This window comes from Emys orbicularis, chromosome 10 (assembly GCF_028017835.1).
Source record: "Emys orbicularis isolate rEmyOrb1 chromosome 10, rEmyOrb1.hap1, whole genome shotgun sequence".
Taxonomy (NCBI): domain Eukaryota; kingdom Metazoa; phylum Chordata; order Testudines; family Emydidae; genus Emys; species Emys orbicularis.
The window spans coordinates 23,372,184-23,399,583 of record NC_088692.1 but is presented as its reverse complement, the minus strand read 5'-3'; the positions used below and the strand labels follow the sequence as shown (position 1 = coordinate 23,399,583).

The 27,400-nt window shown below is 43.0% G+C and overlaps 1 protein-coding gene across 1 annotated transcript in view; it reads right to left on the bottom strand.

The window, feature by feature from the left end:
• LOC135884578 (uncharacterized) overlaps positions 1-27,400 on the bottom strand; it is a 189,678-nt gene that overhangs the window by 42,852 nt on the left and 119,426 nt on the right. Inside the window, exons 42-53 of the mRNA XM_065412000.1 lie at positions 25,992-26,348; positions 24,529-24,879; positions 20,285-20,416; positions 19,341-19,490; positions 18,131-18,247; positions 13,164-13,382; positions 11,973-12,455; positions 7,994-8,167; positions 7,047-7,254; positions 4,161-4,327; positions 1,961-2,073; positions 618-699 (exon numbers count right to left, since the gene is read on the bottom strand). Coding sequence (XP_065268072.1) covers positions 618-699; positions 1,961-2,073; positions 4,161-4,327; positions 7,047-7,254; positions 7,994-8,167; positions 11,973-12,455; positions 13,164-13,382; positions 18,131-18,247; positions 19,341-19,490; positions 20,285-20,416; positions 24,529-24,879; positions 25,992-26,348 — 2,553 coding nt within the window. The remainder of the gene's footprint in view (positions 1-617; positions 700-1,960; positions 2,074-4,160; positions 4,328-7,046; positions 7,255-7,993; positions 8,168-11,972; positions 12,456-13,163; positions 13,383-18,130; positions 18,248-19,340; positions 19,491-20,284; positions 20,417-24,528; positions 24,880-25,991; positions 26,349-27,400) is intronic.

Below are 27,400 nucleotides of genomic sequence, written 5' to 3'. Positions count from 1 at the left end.
CAGAGCACACCCCCACCCCCTCTGGGCCAAATCAGACAGGTCACAGGCCGTGAATTTTTGTTTATTGCCCGTGACCTGTCCGTGACTTTTACTAAAAGTACCCGTGACTAAAACATAGCCTTACACATAAGAAATTAGGCTTTGTTACTCTGGCAATAATTGCTCACACACAAGTTGTCTCCTGTGGACAAATGACCATGTTATTCTTTTCTCCCACTTTGCTTTTGTATTCCACACCCACTGCTACTAGCCAGTTTCCAGAACAGTTTCCTCACTGACCATTGTTTTTTTTTTTTTTTTTTTTAAATAACCAACATAATTATACAGCTTTGGGACTGCAAAAAAAATTCTTTATGGATACAAAATTCTGGCATTGCTTTATCCAGTGCTTAGGAAGTGGAATCTACGGATATAAATGAATCCCTCCTATTGTGTTAGGAATGCTGATAATATTGTTTTGGAACATATCCAGCATCTTGGAAACGTGCTGTGCCAAAAAAAGCACCAATAATAAAAAATTAATAGCAGTTAGTGCTAGAAATCCTGCTGTTAGAATCTTGAAAAATTAGATGCGTGTAGCAAAAGACATGGAGGGTGGATAACCTGTAGATAGTTACCTTTGAAGAAAGTTCAGCTGTGCTGGGGAAGTATTGAAGAAGGAAGGGGACATTCTGTAGGGCTTTTATATTCAGTTCTTCACTAGAGGAAAGAAATACATTGTTTGGACAAAAATATTTCTAAAACTACCCCCGAGTCACTGGAACACAACACTCAAAAGGGTCCAAACCACTGCTGGGATACGTGAGTTCCACTGCATAAGCCTCTGAATCTACCAGACTCTTGTGAATTATGAATTGCACTTAATAGACTTGTTCAAGGCAAAAGAAATGAAACAACAAATTCTGACCTCTATGGAAGATGTGCATTCCAAGGAAGTATTTGGCCCAGTATATAGGAATATGATTTTTTTGGAATGTATCACATGCGCATCACTGGTTTGAACATGGGACTTGTACTAGGGAATATGGGGCTATTAATATATTCAGTCATTGTTTCCAGATGAAAATTTGCTATTGTCAGAATTCTAGTTAAATGTGAATGAGTTCTTAGTGCAAAGGTCCCTGGCTGGAATTTACTGAAATACATGAGTAATATTCCAGAATTTCAAGAGTCAAAATAATACAACCTCTCTTAGACCCTTTAAAAAGCTCAGAAGTTTGTGCATTAGTCTTTCCAAGTCCTTTCTATTATGATATTTTCTATCTAATCCCTCTGAAGTGAATCACTTTTCTATTAATCTTTCTTAGAACATCCTTGAAAAGTTTTAGAAGAATTCTGGAAATAAATACCGTAAATACCACAAGTGTTATGCATCAGAGTGCCCCCAAATTAGAAGAATCAGGAAGTCTTCACTATTTTTACTGGAGTTTAACTGTGCTGAAGTGACTTTAATGGGAGTTAAAACACATGCTTAAGTACTTTGCTGGGTCAGAGCCTCAGTCGTCTGGTCCCCTCCAAAGGAATACAATGGCAAAACTCCATGGAAATGCTGCCTTTCTCCTGCATGGTTAAGTAGGGAAGTGGAAATTTCATGCAGAGGGATTTTACTCTCCATACCACAGCTTCGTCATAGAAATGTTGGATGAGGCGGCGGGTGGTCAAGAGGCTAGTACAAAACATGCATCTACTTTCCCAAACCCCTGAGTTTGGAGCAGGCGAGGGGAACAGCAGACCATGCCTGCTAAATTTTCCCATCACCAGCAGTAAGGGACTGATACCATTCTTTAGCCCTGCATACATTTCCCTGAGCTAACAGCCTGTTTATTAGGGCTGTGTATTTTATTTAAGGATTTATTATCCACTTCCTTAGTATTTGGGCCATTTAATAAGGCCTTAACTGTATTTCTGTGATCTCACCAGCCTAACTGAATCTTTACAATTACCCAAATCACCCTCTCACCTTTGCTGTTCATTTTTCACAGTGATGGTGACTGAGAGGTTTGTATTTGGTTCACAGGTCAACTTCAGAGAGCCTTCAATTTCATTTGCAGTCAGGACTTCGAGGAATGCTATCTGGGGAGTAAGCAGAAAGACAGCAAACAGAATGAGTAAAGGGCAGTCTCTCACTACAAGGCTCTCTGGTACAAGGCTAGTCTCTAAAGCTATTGTGTTGGAGCTGCTAACTCAAGCAAAGCCCAATGCAAAGTGCCCCATTATACAACACAGTAAAACATGCAGGGTCTTTTAGCTCTTCACAATAAGTTATATGGGTTGTGTGCCCTTGCAATGTTCCTCAGAGCTGCCCAAGTCTTGATGTTGCTTTAACGTATCTTAAAGTGCTGGGCAAAGAAGTAAAGAGCTGACCGGCAGATGATAATTCTGCTTTGTGGCAGCTTTCAAGGTTTCAACATTTGTTTTCATTCCATGAACAAATCTTCTGAATGATTTAATGAAAGTGGGAGTGTGCGTGTGTCAGTCAGTCTCACTCAGTGTAGCCTGGTGGTCCGAGCACTGGCCTTGGGAGGCGGGAAGTCCATGTTCAAATTGCTGCTGTCTGATTCAGCGCAAATGTTTTCATCCCAAATCAGGCAGAGCAGAGACTTGAACCAGCGTCTCCCACAAAAGGTCTGTGGAAACCGACACAGCTCTACATAGTGTCTCCGCTTTAACAAAGCAGCGTATTTGCTGAATCAGCTCTACTGCTCACATTTAATGATTTAATAGTTGGTGACTTTAACACTGAGCTATAGTGGAGCTGCGGGAGACTTAAGTCATATTAAATGGTATTTCCTGCCTTCGCAGTTATAATGCTGACTTACATATTTTTGAACAGGTTGGTTTAGAAGTAGATTCCCCCCATTTTCCACCTGGATCCCTTGATTATCATAGTTAATCATATTGAAACAGACAATGCAGGCTTAACTCCCTTAACCTCATTTGTACCACACTCTGATGCACTCCAGAGCTGTACTACATTACTACTGTGTCCATGAACACCGGTTAACATAAATGTATCCATAGGACCTACATGCTTATAGATTTATTGCGAGATACCTCATTTAGAGCTTCATCCTACAAGGTGCTGAATTCTCCCTCATGGTACTGAATGCCCTCAGCTGCCACTGAAGTCAGCATGTGTCATGTATGCTGAGTCAGCAGGAGCTGAGGGCACTTAGCTCGTCGCTGGAGTGCTCAGTAATTCTGGATTACACCCATGCTTCCTACATGCATAAAGCACTGAAGGAGTCAGCCTCTCAGTGCTCTTCCTTTTCTCATGGAGACTTTTAGAGGATAAGACGTTACAATAAAAGATCTCAAGGTGGGAAAAGCGAGAGGGTAGTTCCTGTCCTCTTTAGTAAGATGTTGGCATTAAATACTTAATATTAATTTCAACACATTGATAATATGAGGATCTAATATGGATCTAATATTTATTTTAAGAAGAATGTACCTTAATCTACATCGGTCTCCTAGCTACATATTATCTCATCTCAGGTAGGAGGCTACATCAGGAGCTTACTAGCACTGCTTCTATGCGTTACCCAACAGAAGGTAAGGAGACATTCCAACCAGTACCCTTCCCAAGAGATGAATGTGTGCAGTCTTTGCTGACCCCTTGTGGGTGGCTTGGAAACTTCAAAATATTGCTTGAATAGTAAACTTGAGTATGGCGAGAGGCAGTGAAACGTGCGGCAGTCATTGCATCTGGTCAAACGTCCCTGCTGAAGTGCTACAAATGACTTAAACCAAAACACAGGAATTCTATATCAGGGTTGTGTGTATAAAGCTGTTTTCAGTAAAGTCTTTCTGGTTTGCTAAGAATCTGTTCACATTAGAAAATGTGATCACCATGGCTTATTTTAAATCTGCTCCTTTTTGAAGTGCATGTTTGACCACGTAAGAACAGAAATTTCTACTACCTACTGGATTTACTTGGAAGTGGACTGTTAGCTCTGCATGATATTTATTTATATTAAATAAATATTTGGTTACACTAAGCCAAGACCTGCTCTCACCTACACCATTCTAAATCTGGAATACTGCCATTGAAGTTACAACGGATTCGTGCCAGTGTAACTAAAATTAGAATTATTATCCATGGTAACTCAATACACTCCTCTAATCAAAGCACACAAAGCTATCTATCTATGTTTTATTACCTTAATCATGAAGGGAAGTCCCAGATGCTTGAGAACAGTTATTGAATGTTTTACCTCTGCCATCAGTTCAAACGTATCATACAGTTCAAAGTCAGTAACAACATCCATATTCAGAGTTATATATTTGTCATCATATTGAATTTCAAAGGTTGTCTTGGCTTTGTTTTCTAAAAGCAATGAACATAACATTAATCATGCCATTTTAATGGGCTCCATCCCATTCAGTGCAGGCTTATACAAAAGCAAAAGTGCCAGTGAATATGCACCTTTTGAGTAAAGCCATAAAACATCAGACACTCTAGAATGGCATGGGCTGTGGTCTTGGGTTTGCTGAGCCCAAACACTGGCTTCTTTAATTGCGTTTGTATATATTAAGCCAGGATCTAGCAAAGCATTTAAGATTGACTCCTATGAGACCAGTTGCATACTTAAAAGTTATACACAATGTGCTTTGCAAGATCAGGGCTTTATTGTCTGTCAATACACATGGTTTTTATACCACCCAGCATACTGGTATAGTTTCCTTTAGCAAATAAGACCTGTTCTGAGGTCAGTCGCGCCCCTCTATTACAAACAGAGATCATAATATTTCAAATGAAATGTTTTGTTCTTTTTCCCCCTTCCACTCCCACTTTTTCAGTAGCAAAATGGAAAAAGGACATAAAAGGAGGAGGGAAAAAGGGGGGAACCTGAAACCCAGAAAAGCTTTAGAGAAGCAGACAAAAATGTGGAGAGCCATGCAGTATGCTGGCTTGTGATCCAGTCTTTCTTTAGTGGCTGGCTCAAGTGAGAGTGAGCACCTATTAACAGCTAATGGAGTCACACCTTTTGATTTAAGTAGTAGGGCTTTAGCTATTGGTACTGAAAGTATTGGCTTGGTCCCTGCTGACCTCCATGACACCTGTGCTTACGTGACTGTGAGTTCCTTACATCACACAGAGTTTACCTAAATGTGACCATTCTTCCATTTGGGCACAGAAGACACTTGTTGCAGTGGGAGATAGGAAGTGAAGATGGAGATGAGGTCTGCAACCTCTAGTGCCATGCAGCTGTGGTGGCCCCTTCTGTGTTTATGTTTGGAGGGCAGGCTGGCATGTGGCAAGTGGCTCTGTCTGCACCTAAGCAGATCCACAGGCCAAGCCATGTAGTGGTGGTAAGGTTTAAGGTTGCCATGGAGACTACTATAGCCCTTCATACACAACTGCTGGCCAATTCACCTAGGTCAAGCCTGCTTACTTGCTCTTGGTGCAGGGACCAGGTTTAGACCAGTGGTGCCAACTGAGAGGGCTGGGGTGGGGCGGGGGCAGTTTGTGCCACCTCTGCCCCTAGGTTTTTGCCTTGCTCAAAGTTCTGTAAGCCACAGAGTCAGAGGCCAGGGCCTGACCATTCCAATGCAGTGGTACCTGGCACACAGGGTTGCAATGCCACTCAAATTTGGCCTGGCCACGCCTCCGTCCAGATGAGGGGCAGCTGGGCCAAATGGCGTTGGCAACCTGGCACAAAGGAAATCTGTTCCTGTACAGCAGAGCACAGGGGAGTCTGCCAAGAATTCGACTCCTAGCAGCACCGGCTGTGTGAGTAAGAGAGGGGGAGCCTCCTTGCCCAAGAGAGACCCGGGATCCCCATGGAAAGAAGGGTCGGGGGAGATGAGCAGGAACCAGCACATGCTATTAGTGTCAACGGCCCTTTCATTTTATTTAAGCATTATGAGGCAAATGTTAGTGATGGTGTGTGGCCTGAATAACTGGGCTTGCGCTCAGGAGTTCCATATGGGCTTGAGGGAAGGAACCTTTCCCTCCACCTATGCTCTGTTGCCAGGACTGCAGCAATGTGTGCTCCAACCGAGTCCCTGTCATCTGTATTGACAAATAAACCCTGCACTGTAAATCCCTTTGGACCCGTGCTCTGCCGCTGCACACACTGGTTGGTTTCTGCACCCTGTGTGGGGGCTCCCAATCCTACTTTCCCCCCTGCATACAGCAGAACTGCATTGGTTCCCTGTGGTCAGGGCCCTCCTACTAAACCCCAAATGGAAATCTCATCACTATTGGATGCACTGCTATTTTGGGGAGGTAGGGAGAATTTCATGCTGCAAGTGGTGTTTTTTGTTTTTTTGGGGGGGAGGGGGTATGCAACAGATGACGATGGGCAGGCCATTAACCAGGTTGATCATTAATTGGTCAATGTTTGCCTTGTATCTCAGTTCTTCTCATTGTTACATAAAGGGAAAGAATGTATGTGATGGAGACATATGTGCAATAGTTTGACTGCTTAAAAAAAACCCTAGAGACTCATCTTTCACGGCATTAATGATTCCAGAACTGCTGAATTGTTTTCAAATAGCTAAAATAGCCTGTAAAAGCTGATTGGAAGCTGAAGACAAAATTATACCTGAAGCAATTTGTGGTAGAGTGAGTGCCCTCTTGGGGTTAAGGCTCTGACCTGGGACTCAGGAGATGTGGGTTCAATGCCCAGCACTACCACAGATACTCGGTGTGACCTTGGCAAGTTATTTTCCATCTGTGCCCCTCATTTCCCCATCTATAACACAGCAATAATTCTGACCTTTCTCCCGCACTTTATCAATCTTGTCTAATTCAATTGTGAGCTCTTGGGGTAGAGACTAGTGTTTTGCACTGTGTTTGTACAGCACCTAGCACAATGGGGCCCTGACCTCAACTGGAATACAAAAAATAATATATCTAACTCATCTCATGACATACACATTTTTAAGTGCTACCATTTTTATTGGAGAAAGGTAACACTGACTTTTTAGACAGTATCGGTGGCACACAGCGAATCAACTTGCAAATAATTACACAAACAGTAGTAACAAACACAAAGTCCTATTGCATAAAAAGACTGCGAAAAAAAACAGCATCCTACCTAGTTTCTGTAACACAAGAGTCAGATTGGTCGCCTTAGGGTAGCCAAATGTCAGTAGTGCCTCACTGTTATGTACACTTTGGCAGAAAATTTCCATTTGCTGGCCAACGTAACGAGAGTTAACTGTGTACGTGACTGATGTTTGTCCAGCCATAATTTGCACACGTCTCTCTTGAGTGGAATTTAATCTTTGAAGGGATACAACCATCTGATAAAAGATATGTATAAGTACTGAAAACAGACATTCAAAAATAATAGGACAGCAGAAGGAAAAGTTACTTTTATTTATAATTGTTACTAAAATTGACCCATAAATAGCAGAGCTTTAACCCATTCATTCGTTATCGATTAACATTTCTAGTATCAAATAGATCCATTGGAATGAACTGCCATTTAACTTAAGTTTAATCAATTGTAGGAATCAATTTTATGTCACATATTGCTTAAGTTACACCTTATCCCATAAAAAGATGAAAATATAACTAAGATTATACAATAAACCCTTGACGTGTGCGCACACAAAGTTTAGAAGACAGAAGGATTTTTCTCTTCATTCCATGAGGGGACATTTAAGGAAATATTTCCCTGTGAAGTACACAATTCCCATTAAAATCATGGGCGCTGTGTCTTACTGAGCAATGCAATGCTCTGAAAATCTATTTCTTTAGGACCTGCATTGCATTTTAAATTCCTGATCATCGTATGCGCTATACTATCTATGATCAAAATGGAACAGATTGGTTCACAAACCAACAAATTCATCCTTAAGGCTCATATTTTGGCCTTACTTAGATTGTAAACTTTTGGGGGCAGATACCATCTTTACGTTGTGTGTGTGCACAGTGCCTAGCACAGCAGGGTTCTGTTCCATGACTGGAGCTCCTTGGTGCTACTGGATTACAAATAATAAATAATAATTCATCAAACTATTTTAAAATGAAAAATACCTGGATTGATGCTGAGACTCCAAGTTGTGTCAGCCGTGGCCAATTGTGCTGGAAATTCCCAGTCAAGTCAGTTCTTGCCTCAGTCTTTTGGATTTGTCCTCCCAGAACCATCAGGCAAGAACCATAGAGTGTTTTGATACTGAAACTCTTGCTATCTTTCAGGTCAATGGTAGCCTGTGCGTGATAATATCAACGATATGAAAAAGGGTGAGTTTACAAAAGTTAGAGCGCTCATTAGTCAGGATTCCCTTTTCAGTTCAGGATGGATCTTTGAGATGAGGTATAAAAGAGACGTCCCAGGAGCTTGTGGGTCATTAAGGATCACATGACACTTTTAGAAAGGGAAAGTTAACTTTGGTGTTTAGCATGAAATTCCAATTTGGGTAATTACATTCTGGTTACCTCAGTGTTCCCAGCCTCCATCATGTCCAGACGGTTTGTTTCTTCTCCCCTTGTTTTTCTGTTCAGTATTGTTAAACACGTGGTGCCCCATTTCTCTGTTTGCTCTCAGGTGCAATTCAAGGTAGTATTGACATTGATTTATAAAGCCCTAGCAGGTTTGGGCCCTGATACTTGAGAGTTTGCCTCTCTCCTTGTGCATCAACACAACAGGGGAATTCAGCTCACACATCCTCATTCTTAGTCACTGATTGCCCAGGTGCTGGCATAGTGGTGGGCCCTTGGTTCTGGAATTTATTTTCTCCCTGACAGAGCCCAAATCTCGGGGTGTAAGGCAAAGCCAGTCTTGCCTGAGGTGGCCCCTTCACTTCCCTTGTTCCTTTCAGCTTAATTAATAGAATCAGCATTGAAACCATGCATTGACGTTTATCCAAACATTTCTGTATTGCTTTGCAAATGTCTTTGCATGTGCCCAGAGACCTACTGTATGAAAGAAACTTTAAAAAATAAATAAGGAAATAAATTTCTCCTGCATTTTCAATTCCATCAGCTGTTCTCTCTTCCCATCCTAAAATGCTGCGTTGCTACATGCTGTTAAACAAGTTGTGTTTCAACCCAGAGGTGGCCTTAATTTGGAGATGGATCCTTGTGTATAATGGGTGATGCGCTTTGAGGGGACAGGCATTATGTACATGTCATATTACTAAATAGAAGCATATTACCATAGTGAGGCCAGGACAGCTAATTGCAATTATTGCTCATTAATTAGTACATTATGTCTCTGGAAAATAGAATTTAATTTTCTGTTTGTAAACATCACACCTTATGCTTTTAAAAAATTCATAGTGTATTGTAAATGAACAGCATACCTTTCATTTGTCTGTCTAGGTTAAAAAGCCAGTAGTATCAGACAAACTTTTATTGGGTGTCTGCGATGATCGAGCTACTATTGGGAGGAAGCATTAAACAGTTTTCAGCTTCTGCTTCCTACCCCATAAACAGGGCGTGTGGTTCTCTCCATTTACTTACAAACCCTCTGATGTTCTGCAAATAAATGTCAAGCTTCAAAGCCACATTTCCCAAGTATTTATGTGGCACGCTCTCCTCCCGTCAGGCCGCTTTACTGCAGAAGAGTAGTTAGAGATATTTCAAAAGCCGCACATTTTTTTCATCTCTCTCCAATTTAACCCAGACATTTATTCGTAAGCTTTTACCCTAACCTCTTCCATGCAGCTATGGTGTTAATCGGCAGCCGGTGCCATTTCATGGGTCTCTATCTCACGAAGGTTCTCAAGTTTTTTAATTCATTAGGTCATTTCAGCTACATATTGTTGAAACGGAAGAGCCCAAAACCATATGAATAAAACCCTGTCCAGTTCTATATATTGCATTGCTGAAGTGGCTCACGGCATGTTGATAACCTGGGGACTGTGCTCACACCTCGCCAGTGTGCTGCATGGGGCGGTACATGACGCCTTGGATTAGATTGCCCTGCTGCACCATTATCTCAGGTGGTGTGTGCGCACAGGAGCAGCAGCAGGTGCAGGGCATGTGAGGGAGGAAACCTAAATGCTGACAGTTTTAAAAGAGGAAGCAGGGCAGGCTGCTTCAGTTTTCCACAGAAAGGGAGAAAATAAAGACAAGTGCAAAGTGCTTCACTTAGGAAGGAAACATCAGATGCACAACTGCCAAATGAGGAATAACTGAGTAGGTGGTAGTACTGCTGAAAAGGGATCTGGGGGTTGTAGTGGATCACAAATTAAATATGAGTCAACAATGTGATGAAGTGGCAAAAAAGTCAAACATCATTCTGGGGTGTATGGACAGGAGTGATGTATGTAAGACACAGGAGGAAATTGTCCTCTTCTACTCAGCACTGGTGAGGCCTCAGCTGGAGTACTGTGTCCAGTTCTGGGCACCACACTTTAGGAAAGATGTGAACAAATTGGGGAGAGTCCATAGGAGAGCAACCAAAATGATAAAAGTTTTAGAAAACCTGACCTATGAGAAAAGGTTAGAAAACCTGGGTATGTTTAGTCTTCAGAAGACAAGATTTAGGAGAGATCAAATAACAGTCTTCCAATATGTTAAGGGCTGTTATAAAGAGGACTGTGATCAATTGTTCTCCATGTCCACTGAAGGCTGGGCAAGAAGTAATGGGCTTAATGTGCAGGAGATTTAGGTTAGCTATTGGGAAAATCTTCCAACTATAAGGGTAGTTAAGCTTTGGACTAGGCCTCCAAGGGAGGTTGTGGAGGTTGTTAAGAACAGGTTGGACAAATACTTGTCACGGATGGCCTAGGTTTACTTGGTCCTGCCTCAGAGCAAGGGGCTGGACTATACAACCTCCCGAGGTCCCTGCTAGCTCCACATTTCTGTGATTCTATGAAAAGGAAAGTGGAGGCCGTCAAGTGTTTTTCTTGACACCAGGAGGAGAATCTCTTCCATTTTTTGAAGGTAAATATTACGTGTGTTCACTTTCCTTCTGTTTAGTAATACATGTTTGACTTGTTCCAAGCAGGCTAATTCGCCATGATGGAACTATGCAGAAGCCATGCTTTTAGGTGAATCTCTGGATTCAGGTCAAGAGTGTGACCGTTGTCCAGAAACAGCTGGTCCAAGCGGCAAGGGAAAGCTTGAGGGGCGCATATTGCCATGCATAGCAGGTAAGGGTACCATGCCTGTTTGGGTCATGTCGGGACTATCAGGATGACTTTGGCCTTGTCTATACATATCTTGTGTATCACACATGAGATTAGGGGAATCGGGGGGAATGTGTACATGAGTTGTGCATCCCATGTGATGAGGAAGGTGTCCCCCAGTGATCATGGTCTCATTCCCGCTCTCGAGCAGAACATTATACATTTGTGGTTTGTTGGGGATGCAAACAAGTCAATGAGGGGAGTGCTCCACTGGTGAAATATGGATTGCAGGACTCCCCTGTTCATTTCCCATTCATGGTCCAGAGAGAAGTACCTGCTCAGCATGTCCGCCGTCAAATTCTGACAGCTGGAAAGGTAGGAGGCCGAAATGTTTATGTTGTGGTGTATGCACCAGTTCCACAGTTTCATGGCTTCGGTGCATAGTGAGTGTGACTGAACACCCCCTTGACGATTGATGCAAAACATACAGGCAATGTTGTTGATCATTATGCAGACTGATTCGTTCCTTGTGTGTGGTAGAAAATTTCTGCAGGCATTGCGTACCGCACATAACTCTAGTAAATTGATGTGCAAATGAGACTCCACAGGAGACCATTTGCCTTGAGCCATGTGTTGATGCATGTGGGCTCCCTAGCTATCAGCAAGGCGTCCGTCATGATTACTATTGACGGAGGTTCCTGTTGGACCAGGATGCCCAGGCATACATTTTCTGGTCTTGTCCACCAGTGTAGAGAGTCCAAGACACAGGGTGGTACTGTAAGTTGTTTGTATAGGCTGTGCTTGCTGCGTATGTATACCGAGCTCAACCAGCGCTGTAGGCAGTGCATATGTAGTCTTGCATGTCGTACCATAAACGTTGTGACTGCCATGTGTCCTAACAGTTATAGGACAGTACGAGCCAGTATTTGGAGACTTACTCTGATCTCCGAGATGAGGTTTGTCAGCATTATGAATCTGTTCAGAGGTAGGGATGCCTTGGCCTCTATGGCATTTAGATGTGCCCAGATCAACAGTTGTTGAACAGGGATTAGAGTAGTTTTTCGTTCATTTATCTGTAGCCCTAGATCCCTGAATAGTTTGATCGTCATCTGGACTGTGTCCAGTGCTTCTTGTTGAGTTGGACCTTTGAGAAGGCAATCGTCCAAGTATGGGAAGAACATTATCCCTTGTTTGCGTAGATGTGCTCCTACTGCTGCTAGAGTTTTGGAGAAGACACTTGGCACAGTGGACAGGCTGAATGGTAATACTCTGTACTGGAAGTGGTCGTGTCCTACTGTGAATGGCAGGAATTTCCTGTGAGCGGGGTGTTTGGTAATATGGAAATAAGCATCTTGGAGGTTGAGGGCAGAAAACCAGTCAAACTTTTGCAGCGCTGGAATGATCATGCCCAGTGTGAACACCTTGAATTTGTTGAGTGCAAATGAACTTGTTGAGCTTCCTGAGGTCCAAGATAGGTCTCCACCCCCCATTCTTCTTCTGGGTCAGAAAGTAGTAGGAGTAGTACCCCTTCCCCTTGTATTACAAAGTACCCGTTCTTGGAGTTCTTTGGGAATGCCCCAGGATTGCAGCCAGGTTGCCTGGTGCATCACTACAGTCATGGCCATGATTATGGCTGCCATGTCAATTAGGTTCAAGGACTCTTGGAGGACTGTGCAAGTGACAAGTTGGCCCTCGTTTAGAATGGCCTTGCATTGTGCTTGTTGCTCTTCTGGAAACTCCTCAGTGAAAGAGCTCAATTTCCCATAGTTATAATTGTATTTTGCTAACAGAGCAGAATAATTGGTGACTCTGAATTGTAATGTCGCTGAGGAGTAAACTTTTTATCCTAAGAAGTTGAGCCTCTTGTGTTCCTTATCTTGTGGGGCTGATCAAAACTGTTGTTGTTTGCCTGGTTGATTAGCGGCGTCAAACATGAAGGAGTTGGGAGGCAGGTGGGAGAAGAGGAAGTTCACCCCTTTGGTGGGGTCTTAATACTAGTTCCTATCCGCCTTTTTGCATATCGGCAGAATCGAAGCCGGGGTCTGCCAAATTGTCTCTGCCGGTTCCAGAATCGCATAATTGATGGGCAGAGTGATCTTGGAAGTAGAGGAAGGTTGTAGAATTTGTACCAGTTTGTGCTGGTTTGTCTGAACTTCCTCCAACAGGTTATCCTGGCTTTGGGTGATCCACCTAAACAGTTCCTGGAACTGTCTGAAGCCATCCGCCGAGGTCAGCGGTGGTTGCATGATTGCTTCGTCCGAGGAGGAGGAGGAATTGTGAGCAGGAGATGTAACTTCCTGATCTGTGCCTGTTTCAGTGTCATCCCCAATGTCCTGAGCCTCCTTTGGCTGCGGGGTGGAGGACGCGGGATTAGACCTCAGCTCACCTCTATGAGCCATGAGTGACCTGGAGTGGGGGCCCCGGTAAGCTCATCAGGGTTCCCAATGTGCCCATTGCATTGGAAAGGCCATCGGTGGGTACATCCACAGCACTCCGTACCACGGTTGAGCCATCTGGTTGTAATGGTATTTGGGCCCCATATGGCTCTAGGATGGTCTTTGTTCGGTTGTTGATGATGAGTGGTGTGGTGAAAAGGTACCCGTCCCCTGCACATGATCATAGAATCATAGAATATCAGGGTTGGAAGGGACCTCAGGAGGTCATCTAGTCCAACCCCTGCTCAAAGCAGGACCTAATCTCCAACTAAATCATCCCAGCCAGGGCTTTGTCAAGCCTGACCTTAAAAACCTCTAAGGAAGGAGATTCCACCACCTCCTAGGTAACCCATTCCACTGCTTCACCACCCTCCTAATGAAATAGTGTTTCCTAATATCCAACCTAAACCTCCCCCACTGCAACTTGAGACCGTTACTCCTTGTCTTGTCATCTGCTACCACTGAGAACAGTCTAGATTCATCCTCTTTGGAACCCGCTTTCAGGTAGTTGAAAGCAGCTATCAAATCCCCCCTCATTCTTCTCTTCTGCAGACTAAATAATCCCAGTTCCCTCAGCCTCTCCTCATAACTCATGTGCTCCAGCCCCCAATCATTTTTGTTGCCCTCCGCTGGACTCTTTCCAATTTTTCCACATCCTTCTTGTAGTGTGGGGCCCAAAACTGGACACAGTACTCCAGATGAGGCCTCACCAATGCCAAATAGAGGGGAATGATCACGTCCCTCGATCTGCTGGCAATGCTCCTACTTATACAGCCCAAAATACTGTTAGCTTTCTTGGCAACAAATGCACACTGTTGACTTATATCCAGCTTCTCGTCCACTGTAACCCCTAGGTCCTTTTCTGCAGAACTGCTGCCTAGCCACTCGGTCCCTAGTCTGTAGCAGTGCATGGGATTCTTCTGTCCTAAGTGCAGGATTCTGCACTTGTACTTGTTGAACCTCATCAAATTTCTTTTGGCCCAATTCTATAATTTGTCTAGGTCCCTCTGTATCCTATCCCTACCCTCCAGTGTATCTACCACTCCTCCCAGTTTAGTGTCATCTGCAAACTTGCTGATGGTGCAATCCATGCCATTCTCCAGATCATTAATGAAGATATTGAACAAAACCGGCCCCAGGACCGACCCTTGGGGCACTCCGCTTGATACCGGCTGCCAACTAGACATGGAGCCATTGATCACTACCCGTTGAGCCTGATGATCTAGCCAGCTTTCTATCTACCTTATAGTCCATTCATCCAACCCTTACTTCTTTAACTTGCTGGCAAGAATACTGTGGGAGACCTTATCAAAAGCATTGCTAAAGACAAGGAATAACACGTCCACTGCTTTCCCCTCATCCACAGAGCCAGTTATCTCGTCATAGAAGGTAATTAGGTTAGTCAGGCATGACTTGCCCTTGGTGAATCCATGCTGACTGTTCCTGATCACTTTCCTCTCCTCTAAGTGTTTAAAAATTGATTCCTTGAGGACCTGCTCCATGATTTTTCCACGGACTGAGGTGAGGTTGACTGGTCTGCAGTTCCTCGGATCCTCCTCCTTCGCTTTTTAAAAGATGGGCACTACATTAGCCTTTTTCCAGTCATCCGGGACCTCCCCCAATCGCCATGAGTTTTCAAAGATAATGGCCAATGGCTCTGCAATCACATCCACCAACTCCTTTAGCACCCTCGGATGCAGCGCATCCGACCCCATGAACTTGTGCTTGTCCAGCTTTTCTACATAGTCCTGAACCACTTCTTTCTCCACAGAGGGCTGGTCACCTCCTCCCCATACTGTACTGCCCAGTGCAGTAGTCTGGGAGCTGACCTTGTTCGTGAAGACAGAGGCAAAAAAAGCATTGAGTACATTAGCTTTTTCTACATCCTCTGTCACTAGGTTGCTTCCCCCATTCAGTAAGGGGCCCACATTTTCCCTGACCACCTTCTTGTTGCTAACATACCTGAAGATACCCTTCTTGTTACCCTTAACATCCCTTGCTAGCTGCAACTCCAAGTGTGATTTGGCCTTCCTGATTTCACTCCTGCATGCCTGAGCAATATTTTTATACTCCTCCCTGGTCATTTGTCCAATCTTCCACTTTTTGTAAGCTTCTTTTTTGTGTTTAAGATCAGCAAGGATTTCACTGTTAAGCCAAGCTGGTCATCTGCCATATTTACTGTTCTTTCTACACATCGGGATGGTTTGTTCCTGCAGCCTCAATAAGGATTCTTTAAAATACAGCCTTCCCCCTCATGTTATTCTCCCAGGTGATCCTGCCCATCAGTTCCCTGAGGGCATCAAAGTCTGCTTTTCTGAAGTTCAGGGTCCGTATTCTGCTGCTCTCCTTTCTTCCTTGTGTCAGAATCCTGAACTCAACCATCTCATGGTCACTGCCTCCCAGATTCCCATCCACTTTTGCTTCCCCTACTAATTCTTCCCTGTTTGTGAGCAGCAGGTCAAGAAGAGCTCTGCCCCTAGTTGGTTCCTTCAGCACTTGCACCAGGAAATTGGATGATCATCATCATCTTCACTAGACAAATGTAAAGCTACCTGAGAAGTCTGGGGATCCCCGCTATAATGTTCAGGGAACCCTCGGTATTGAGCAAAGGGGACTGTGGTGCTGAAGGGATAGCCGAGGCTCTCTGTTGCAGCAGATTCTGTGGCATTTCAGGTGGTGGTACCATCGGTGCCAATGGGGGTGCTCTCGTCGGTGGCAACATTGGTGCCATCAGGTATTGTGGCAATTTAATCAGTGTGGCTGGTGCTGATTTCGCTTTCTCTACTGGTGCCAACTGCAATGTTGGTGCCAGAGGAGGAGGCATGTTGCCGGAGGAGACACTTTGTACCAAGTCCCTCACCGGTGAGGAGGCATGTCTTCATCTGTGCCTCCATGCCATGGAGGAGGCATGTCTTCATCTGTGCCTCAACTCCGTCTCCTTTGCTCGGGACTCGGCTGTGCCAGAGGTACCTGGAGCATCATAGGTGCTCACTCAAGCATGTGTCGGCATCGAGGGTACTAACCTGGCAGGAGATCGCCGTTGTTTCTGCGGTGCTCTCTGCGGAGAGGTCTGTGTCCTCTTCCTTGGTCTTTTAGAGGAAGGCATGTCTCCTGTCCCTGAGGGGGGTGTGCCTGGAGAGGTGGTCCGCAGGTCCATCTCAGGTTGGAGAGATTTCTTCCTCAAGATCATTTTGAGGCGGAGATCCCAGTCGCGCCAGGCTCTCGCCTTCAGGTTGCTACAGTGGACACATTTTTGTGCTATACGCGCCTCCCTGAGACATCTTACACACAATGAGTGCCCGTCAGAAATGGGCATTGCTTCACGGCAGAAGCTGCATCACTTAAAGCCTGGGGAGCCAGGCATCTCTGACGGTTAACTGATGGTGCGGGGAAACTACGGGGAGGGTAAAATCGGGAGAAGTAAAATAAAAAAAAATTTAAATAACACTAACACTAACTTTCTAACTCATTAACTAACTATTTAAACTACTATTTCTAAAGGTATGGGAAGAGTGGTGAACACTGCCCCAGAGCTCTGTATTCAGCCAAGGATGGTTGAGAAGAAACTGGAGGGGTCAGGTCATGTGCACGCTAGACGCGGCACCAGCAGCACCACAAGATATCTACCATGCACGCACGACACTGCTACCGTAAATCTCCGATTGACGGTGCCGGGTCGCACTGACACTGAAGTGGAGCACCTACAGGGACAGCACTCAAAGAAGCAGCAACAGATTTATAATCTGCCCTTTATGGCATGACATGCAAAACCCAAGTGTTCGGCCATGTTTCACACAGTCAACTGGCTTGTGTCACACACTGGCAGGTTTGAAGATTGCAAAGTATATTTGTATACAGACTACAAATGTCCTAGTACATTAAATGTCACAACCGGGACAACAAATAACAGTTAAAACTTTGTGATCAGTGCTGGGACTACAACATGTGTGCTCATGAGTTAGTGTCAGAGTGTGGGAAATAGCAGAAGGCTCAAAATTAGGTTTTGGAGGACAGGAACAATAGCTGTTCTCTAGGACAGATGGATTGAAGGCAGAGAAGGTTCTCAAGAGCAGCACGGCAGCTGTCTGGGACAGAAACTAAGGAAGGAACAGTAGCCTGGGAGTGATTATGGAAATAGAAAGGGAAGATGAGTTGGTGGGATGGAGGGAAAGAGATCAGCTCAGATGCTTTAATATGCAGGCAGGAAAAAGCCAAGAAGTTACCAAACGTAAGATTAAGCAGCTAAAATATTGGGAACAATCTATGCTACCTGCAGCTACTGGGGCCGATTTGTTTGTGGTACCAAATTGCTACTCATGCTAATTTAACGTTGTTGAACTGAGACGTTAAATAAAGCAGTATTGTACAGCTGCTCTGAAATCTCCAGTGTTGTTGTTTCCTCCAGAAGGGATAATACAGTAATAAAAACATAAGAAGGAGAGAACAAGAGCAGTACATCAAGATGGAGAAGCATTCCATGATGTTCTATCAATAATGAGTCCTATTTTTTTCATACGTCTTAGGTGCTGCACACAGTAACATCTACATTCCTCCTTCCTTTGCCATTACAGTTCTGTTGTGGTCCTTTTGCTTCCCTCATAGCCTGGTTATTGTCTGGATGTGTGCCACTTTGTTACCATACAAACCAAAGGACAACATACCTGCAACTCAATCCTGTCTTCTATTCTCAGTGCCTTCAGTGCCTCTATGTTATGTGTGAGCTTGTAGTTAATAGACACATGGTCCAGCTTCCGAATAAAGCTCAATTCTTCTGTAATCTGTTTTATCAGCACAAAATATGTTATCACTTGTATGTAGTGCATCTCCAGTTTAGACTGCATAGTGACCAATCATAACTATCATTTCTACTGCATTAGGGAAAACATTTCATAATGGATATCATAACACTTGTTTATGTTATAAATAGAATGTGGGTTTTGTCATACTTATTGTTTTTCTAAAAACTGGAGGGAATGTAATAGTGATGGCACAAAGAAAAGACTCTTAGAAAATGAACTGTTTTGCTACACCTTTGGAGATGGGCATCCTGGATCATTCCGGACATCAAATGCATTGTTATAAGAGAAAGTGCAGTTTGAAAGATTGAAAAAAATGTATTGGGGACTGGGCGACCCAGGAGGTTAGGGCCCAACCCAGCACTCATTGAAGTCTATGAGAATCTTTCCATAAATGTAAAGGACATTGGTTTGGGGGCCCTACGCCTGATTTAAAGCCCATTAGAGTCAATGGAAAAACTCCCATTGACTCAATGGGCTTTAGATCAGGCTCTTAATTAGTTAGACTTTCTATTTAAGAATATGGATAAATATCCAAGGTGAGTCACAGTGGTCTCGTGAATGGTCTCATGCTATTCCTGAGTGGGCATGTGACTGTGGTGCAATGACTTTCAAGCCTTCTTAGGCCTGGTCCCCACTAAGCCCCCACTTCGGACTAAGGTACGCAAATTCAGCTACGTTAATAACGTAGCTGAATTTGAAGTACCTTAGTCCGAACTTACCGCGGGTCCAGACGCGGCAGGCAGGCTCCCCCGTCGATGCCGCGTACTCCTCTCGCCGAGCTGGAGTACCGGCGTCGACGGTGAGCACTTCCGGGATCGATTTATCGCGTCTAAACCAGACGCGATAAATCTATCCCAGAACATCGATTGCCTGCCGCCGGACCCTCCGGTAAGTGTAGACGTACCCTTAGTGTAGCTTGTAAGGCCATGAAAGTATATCTTTTAATGCATCATCCATAGTTCTAACAAGGCTCCCTCTGTCACCTATTCAAAATGAAAAAAAATAATGGTCACCAAATCAGTTCGATGTTTCTAACCTTTATTCTGAACAATAGGTATGAGGAGACACTTACTTGTTTGCCGTCCACACTAAACTGAATGAATCTTTTATAGAGGTCACCATTTTTTTCTGAAGTCACATCCACTAATGTTCTTGCAGGAATGCCAAGGTCAATGGCTCCTTGAATATTATGAGTTATCAGGGCATCCAGCTCTTGTTTGTCCTGTTAGCAATTTAACACACACACACACAGGTTTAAAATATGATATTCTTCTCAGTGTGTGTAAAAGAGCCCAGCCCTTGTCATTTATACACAGCTCAAAAGACAACCCAGTGAGTCTAGGTCTTCTCACACTCTGGTGTAAATTAGAAATAATTGTATTGAAGTTAATAGCGTTACACTATTTGTACTCTTCTATCTAGCAATATCTGACCACAAGAAAAGCTATAACCGCCATAATTTTATTGTGTCATTGAAGAAAGAAATAGAAGATGATTGAACTAGCCACTGCCCTTTCAAGTTGCACTGTAAAACAGAGTTCACTTTATTAATCAGAAACCTTTTATTTCTTCTATTATGTGCACTGCTATAGACTTTTAGGACTATTAAATGGTATTATAGTAGGAGGAGATATATTGCATCTAGTCTGATGTTAGCTTCTGTATCATTGTATTGAGCATGGTATTTACTGTCCAAATATAATAAAAGCCATAATAGTACAATATAAAAACAAACAAATCTTCAAGGAACATAAACAAGTAATTAAGAAACTTGAGGTGAGCTGTATTATATTATTCGTAGCATTTGACTTACTGTACATTATAGCAGCCAACTGTTCAATTACTTAAAACACACTTTAATGTTGCCTCAAACTATATATTTGTCCATTGCTTAACAATTGTTAAAAGACAAAATTGCAGTTTCCCTACCTGTTTTTCCTAGTAATAAAATAGCAGTTTGCAAGTATGAGTCACACTTCACCCCACACTCATTCCAATAATCAGCATGATACTTACATTAGTGGCTTTTAGTATAAGAAGGCCCTGTAATGTACTTTTATCGACAATTATTAATATTTGTGAATCTAGGTTCATTCTATCTATCAGGATGTAGCCTGATCCATCAATTTTTATTGGTGTTCCAAGCTCCTGCAATAAATAAAATAAACAATCTGCTTGAAAATGACTTGCTGTAGCATCTTTTATATTTATGTAACTTTTCCCCCCCTTAATAAGTGGACCGTGTGGCATCTGGCTGGAAGACTAGTAAATCAGACAGCATGATTGTATAGTGCATGGTAAATATCAGAAACCTTTTATAAACAGTAAAGAGAGCGTATACATTGCTTCTTCCTCCTGCCTATTTTAAAATGTTTGCTTATATTTTAGTATGTGGCATAGCATAAATAGAGCACAAGATAATGTGGAAGCCTTTCTTGACTACTCTATGTCAGATTCAGTGATGTGACATAACGCAGCCATATATTCAGTGAAGCCAAGTTTATGGCTGCTTTGCATGGCAGTGATGCAAAGCGGCCAGAGTGTCCTGGTAAATCTGGCCCCATTCAGTGATAACATATTTCCAAAACTTTCCACCTTCACCTCTTCTCCTTTTCATTCCATCTCCTACCTACCTGGAAGCACTGTGGTCTATGGGAGCTAGGCTCATGGTACAAAAATGTAGGATTGCAATAGGATTTTCCATAAAGGACTATGCTGTCTATCACATAGCTTAGCTGCCATTTTTACTAGGAGTCTGATTCTCTTCACTCATAGCTCATGGGTATAAATGTATCAACATAGTGCAGGACAGTAAGGTGCTGCCAAGTCTGGAGTGGCAGTGTTTTGCATTCACTTCACACAGGTGTATATGGCTAACAAAGTGTCGAGGCAATGAAGAGTCAGGCCTCTGGGGTTTTTAGAGGTGGACATTTCTCTTCTCTCCCCTACCCCTTTCCCCCCCTCATTTCTTCTGCCCAGGAGAGGTGTCAACTTGCTCCTGAGCTCCCTTTTTGTGAGCAATCCTACCTGAAGAGATGGGGTGGGTCTTTGTCACTGCAGCTGCATAGTACAAAAATCATCATTCAATTTTCATTTTGTACATGGTGGGTGGAATTCACCATCTATAACCAGTGGGTGGTGGTCACCAATGCAGCAGGTACCACTGATAAGGGCATGGATAGCTATGTAGTGAACAGACATACCCGTGTGGATGGCAAAGCTTGGCTCCTTGCCAGCTCCACGTTGTCCTTTTGATGTAGGATGGTTTAGAAATAGGCCAGGGGTGAGGCAAGGTCATTGCAATTACATGGATCCTGTGGCCACAAACTCCAAAATTAGGACCTATGCAGAGTTGTAACTTCCACTGAAGGCCAAGGGTTGGAATAGGGGCAGCAGACATGCTACGGAGCTGCACCCATGGGTTATGGGGGTTGATTCTGTCCCCTCCGATCCCCTGCTTAGTTCCCTGAACAGAGTCTATTTACTTTGACTACAAGTAATGCAGTGGGGTAAATGTCACCCAATGTGAAGAGCCTATTTGTACTATGGGCTTAATTTTGTGTCTGTTTAATTAATAGAAAAATTTCCACTGAGTTTAATAGTGCAGGATTAGGCCCCACATTTGCTGGTAGTTGCACTGATTTCCTTCATATGAAGTTGACTGAAATCAGAGCTGATATTGTTCTTTAAGTTATTCCGCTTTTAAAAACTATTCCAAAGCAACAGACGTTCTCCAAATGAAAAGGTGCTGCATAATTACTAGGACCACTAAGCCCAGGGTAGGGTCCACAACTGCACAATTATACAGGGTACTAAAAAAAGAGTATTTATGTATATACAGGAATGGAACTTTCCACTTTGGAGAGAAAAATGTTATAGTGCTGCTTAGACATCCTTACATGATGATAAACTGTTGTGGAGAAGTTATAATTTTTTAGGGCTAAATATCTGCTCATGTTCATTTGCTCCAAGTAATGGCCACACTGTGAAGGTTCATAGAATGACAGTCCCTCAAGCAATGATTAATTACAAAATAAATGGAAACCTATTGCATTTATTGACTAATAAGCTAAAGGTGAGCGTAGCAGGACAGGGCGCAGACACAGTATATGACTGCAATAAATCTTGACAGATTTGGGGTTTTACCTGTGAATGACACAGATGAAGAATTCTCACGAAAAATAAAATACAAATGAATTAACTGGCTGATATTACTGGGATATTTGCTTCCTGATTCTTTTCTGCTGTGACAGTCACAGCACCCTTGTTTTATCATCCTGCCAGAAACACATCGGCTTAGAAACATAGTACTGGTTGTGATATGTGAGACACCACAATATTTTCATGTACTCAGATATGGAAGTAACTAGAGGTGCTTGAAATTTTTTCAGCAAAAGAAATTTTTTGTTGAAAAAATGGCTTATTAAAAAAAAATCAAACTTCTTTGCTCTCCCCCAAACACCTCTCCTTGAATTTTCAGATTTTCCTCCCTGCGTCCCCCAAAACTTCCTTTTTTTCCAGTGGAAAAAAGGAAAAACTGAAAATTTCAATTTCCAGAAACTTTGCTATAATTTCCAACCCCACTCCCTCCCCCCAAACAAAATATTTTTGAAAACTTTCAAACAAAGTGGATATGGAGCTGCTATGTAATAATCTAAGAATACTGATCTATAATAATTTTATGAATACTGTGTGTGACCTGGTCAGTGAGGCAAATTAACTGTATAACTATATGGGCTTCTTAAACTTTCCTATATGAATATATTAACCTAGGTTAATGGGGGTGGTTGGAAAATCAAGCAGGAAAGAAACACAATGGATCTAGACATATAACTTCCCAACAAGCACTTTGGGGGCCTACCAGACAATAGCCTACTTCCAGGCTCCAGCCAGCGCTAGTGCTGGGAACTAAGAGATCAATCAAAGGGCAATAAACAATTACCTGTTTCCTTAGAAGGGAGGTGATCAAAGAACTGGCCAAGATGTTTTCAGCATAATTTGCCCATTTGTCAAAGTTTACATGTTTTTCAGAGTCTTTCGACAAAGTTCCCCCCAAAACCAGGCACGATCCTGACAGGGCCCTGCCTGCCAGGTTTTAAAAACTGCCTGGTTTCCTGCCAGCCCTCCATGCAGACTGCCTTGGAGTCAGGGGCAATTTTTTGTTGGTTTGTCTTAACTCTGTTTCTCTCTGCTAGCTAAGTTTCTATGGACAAATAAATCATACTTGTTTTTGATGAAGCTGTCCTGAGTCACTGCCTTTCATACTACTCACAAACTTCCAGAGAGGATTCTATAGTTGGACCCAAACATAGCTGTGCCATTTGATTAAATACAGTTCGTGAAACAGGGGGACTTGTAGCTTGTGATCCAGTCTAAAGTGAGGTGAGCTATGGGTTCTATTCTGGGAGAAATGCAGGTCGAGGCCTGTCACTTGGAAGGAGCCACGGGCAGATGGGGGAGAGATCATGGTGCAGTTCAAACCGGAACCAGAACACAAACATTTGGGGGGGGGGGGGAATTATACATGGATTTTTTAGTTTTTCAACCAGCCCTTTAAATCACTCATTTCTAACACTACAGTATGTGGCAACTATTGGTACATATTGACTTTTCAAGTCTGTGATTTCTAAGCAAAAAGGGTTTTTTAAATCAGTCCATTAGCAATCTCAATTTTCTATAAAGATGCACGGAAATTTCCATAGTTTGAAATTATCTGATTAAAATTATATTTACATTTTGTCTCCGTAGGTGGTTTGGATACGTTTTACACAGTTTGGGACATGCTTTTTAGCAGTGCTGAGCAACCACAACTCCAGCTGAAGCCAATGTGAGTACTCAGTACTTCTGAAAATCAGCACCTGATTGTCCCTTACAAAGTAAATACCAAGGTATTTTAAAGTAAATATCCACAAACAGTATGGGCCAAATTATACAAATCCATTCACTTTGGGATGTAAGTCAGGGCAGAATTTGGCCCTGTGCCTTATGATAGTATTGCTAGTGTTTTTGGCTGCAAGAGTGGATTATTTTTTTTATAAACTTAGAATGGAGCATGGAGTCCTTACAGGATTCATTTTTGTTACATTAGCATCATCTACATTTCTTTATAGCAAAGTCCTGGCTCTGCTCCCACTGACATCGTTAGCTAATCCTCCATTGACTTCAATGGGAGCAGAACTGAGCCCTATGTTAGAACTAGCTGCAGCTAGTAACAAGTAAAAGCAGTTATCTTACTTCATCTTTTTTATGCCAGGCAGTACCTGCATTGTTTTGCATTTGTTCTCCATAAGCATTTTCCATTGAAGTTTGTTTTCCACTTGAAGGTCCCCATTGGCTTGAAGTTCACAAGTACCTGATTTCAATTCTATGTCAATACTATATTTTAACTCTTTTTCTGCCGTGATGGACAACTTGTTTTCTCCTGGTATTTCCTTCAGCTGAGGCAGTTCGTGCCTGAATTCAATTTCCACTGTGACCTTTGGCTGGCACTCTGTTCTCACTTTCAGATGGGCAGACTTGCCATCTGTTTTGAGGGTACAGAGAAGTTCTGCTTGGCAGCCATCCCTCTGAATAGATCCAATGAGCTGCGACTGAACCGGGATATTGAGATCCTATCAAGAGACAAATATCCTTTTGGATTATAAATCCACTTTGAGACTCGGATTTCCTTTTTCCCCATCAACTCATGGGACATGAGATGGTCACATTAAACAATTCAGAGACAAAGGCTGACGTCTTTATGAAGCCATTTACTTAGGCAAAACTGCCACTGCGGCCATTGAAGTGGGAGTTTTGTCTGAGTAAAGACTGAAAAAGGACTTTGGGGTTTGGCCCCTAGAATTTACAACTTCTTTACAGATACTATAAAGTCTTTAAATTACAAAAATTCAAACTTCCTAGTTCCTCAGTCTAGGAAAGTTTATTGACCATCCCTTGTTTAATTCAGACCAGAACCATTTGGAATTTTGAGAATACACTAACCTGCATAAAAACAGGTAACAAGTTTTTGCAAGTGGGATTCTATGCAACCTGATGGAAAAATGGGGAAATAATTTTGCAAAACCAATTGAAATTCCAAAGCTACTTCTGCATGGTTTTCGTGGTTCAAAACTGACTATTTTTTTCAAAAGCTTTCAGGAAAAATATTTTAAAATTTTAATATTTTGAATTTTAGTTCTTCCTCTTTCTGTCACTGAAGGCAACACAGTGAATGGTAGCAATTTTCTGCCTTTTTTCCTTTTGACACCGCATAGCCTTTTTAAAAGAAGTTCATGTTGGAAAAATTAATGGCAAAAAAAAAAAATGAATAATTGGAAACAACCCTCAAAAAGCCCCAGGAATCATTCTTTCTTATACATTCAGTGGGGATACAAAGGAAAAACCAAAAATTTCAAAATTTCCGGTTTCAATGAAAATAAAACTGAACTCTTTTGAAAGAACCAAAACTTTTGACAACCTCTAATGGAGCATGGCGTTCAAACCTTGCCATGGTGACAACGGGCAATAATTTTCATCTAGTTCTATTCTGTAGGGGGCATCTGTCAACATCAGAGTTCTGTGCAGTTTCCAGTGCCTCAATCCAGTGCTGTAGTTGAAGACTAAGATCTGCTTGCAAAGCAACACAGAGAGGCTTGAGGAACCCACCCATAGTGTACTCTAGCTAAATCCCCATTAGTCCTTACTTTATTGATCCAGAATCTCTTGTAAAAGCCACCCAGTCTACCTGCAGAAGCTGACATTCCATTTCTGTCTCCAGTGTCCATTCAGTTTTATTCTGGGTCTGTAGATCTCCTCTAGCCTTGAGCTTGCATTCACCAGCCTGTAGCAACAAAATGCCTTCAACGGTGGATCCTTTAGCTGCAGAAAGTAGGACGGAGTTTTCGGCAGGCAGCCCTATGTCACTGAGCTGGGGGACTGAGTGCCTCAACATTCCTTGGAAAGCGTGTTTGTGTCCACAGGAGCTATCTATTTGCACATCAGCTGTTTTGCCATCGCACTGGAGGTTTATTGTTAAGCTAATATTGCAGGTGTTCACAATGAACGAGCCCCAAGTGACTAGAGTCTGAGGTAATCCCACCTTCTGTGATAGAAGAGAAAAGTTGTGTCAAAAAAATAAGCCACATATTCTTGTAGAAGCAACGGTCCTATTAATCTGATTCTAATTGATTACAAGGCATTTCTCCTTCCTGGTCCAACAAGCCCGGGGATGGGACCATTTAAGGCATCCTGTTCCACAGAGGAATCAGAAATGGCCTCAGGAATAAACAATACGATGAGAAAAACTCTTTAATAAATACTGGAGAGGAAAAGTAAATTTCCAAAATCCTAATACTAGACAGAAAGGATATGGCTTTATTAGAGTCTGTCACGGAGTCCCTGGGCGATGCTCTGGAACTGCTCCTCACAAAGCCAGTCAGGACTTTGGGGAGCCTCCTCTCCCTTGGAGCAGACTGTCTTCAGGGCAAGAAGCTCACACAGCTTCTCCTTCCTGGGTCTGACCTTGGAGCATTCAGCATATGCCCCTCCGTGCGCTTCCCACAGCGAGTCCGCCCAGGCGGGGTCCTGGGGAAGCCAGAGGGTCCTGCACGCACCCCCACTTCGCAGTCAGACGTGACTCTTAGCCAGCCAGTAAAACAGAGGTTTATTCGATGACAGGAACACGTCTAAAACAGAGCTTGTAGGTACAGAGAACAGGATCCCTCAGCCGGGTCCATTCTGGGGCCCAGCGAGCCAGACAACCCTGTCTGCACTCACCCCCCGTCCCCAGCCAGCTCCAAACTGAAACCCCCTCCCGCCCCTCCTTTCTGGCCTTTGTCTCTTTCCCGGGCCAGGAGGTCACCTGATCTCTTTGTTCACCTTTAGCTATTCCCTTGCAGGGGGGAAGGGCCCCAGCCATTTGTTGCCAGGATACAGAGTGTCGGCCATTTATGCACACTGGAGATTTAAGAAATGCATAGGGGAAACTGAGGTACCCACACAGTATTCAGAGGAAACATTAAGAACAGTCCCACTTCGTCACAGAGTCTAGGAGGAAGGAGTTCTTTTAATTACAAAGTTGGGATTAAACATTATTTTATGGCAATGACAGTAACATCTGTCACTGTATTACTCCAAGCTCTCAACTTTAAAACA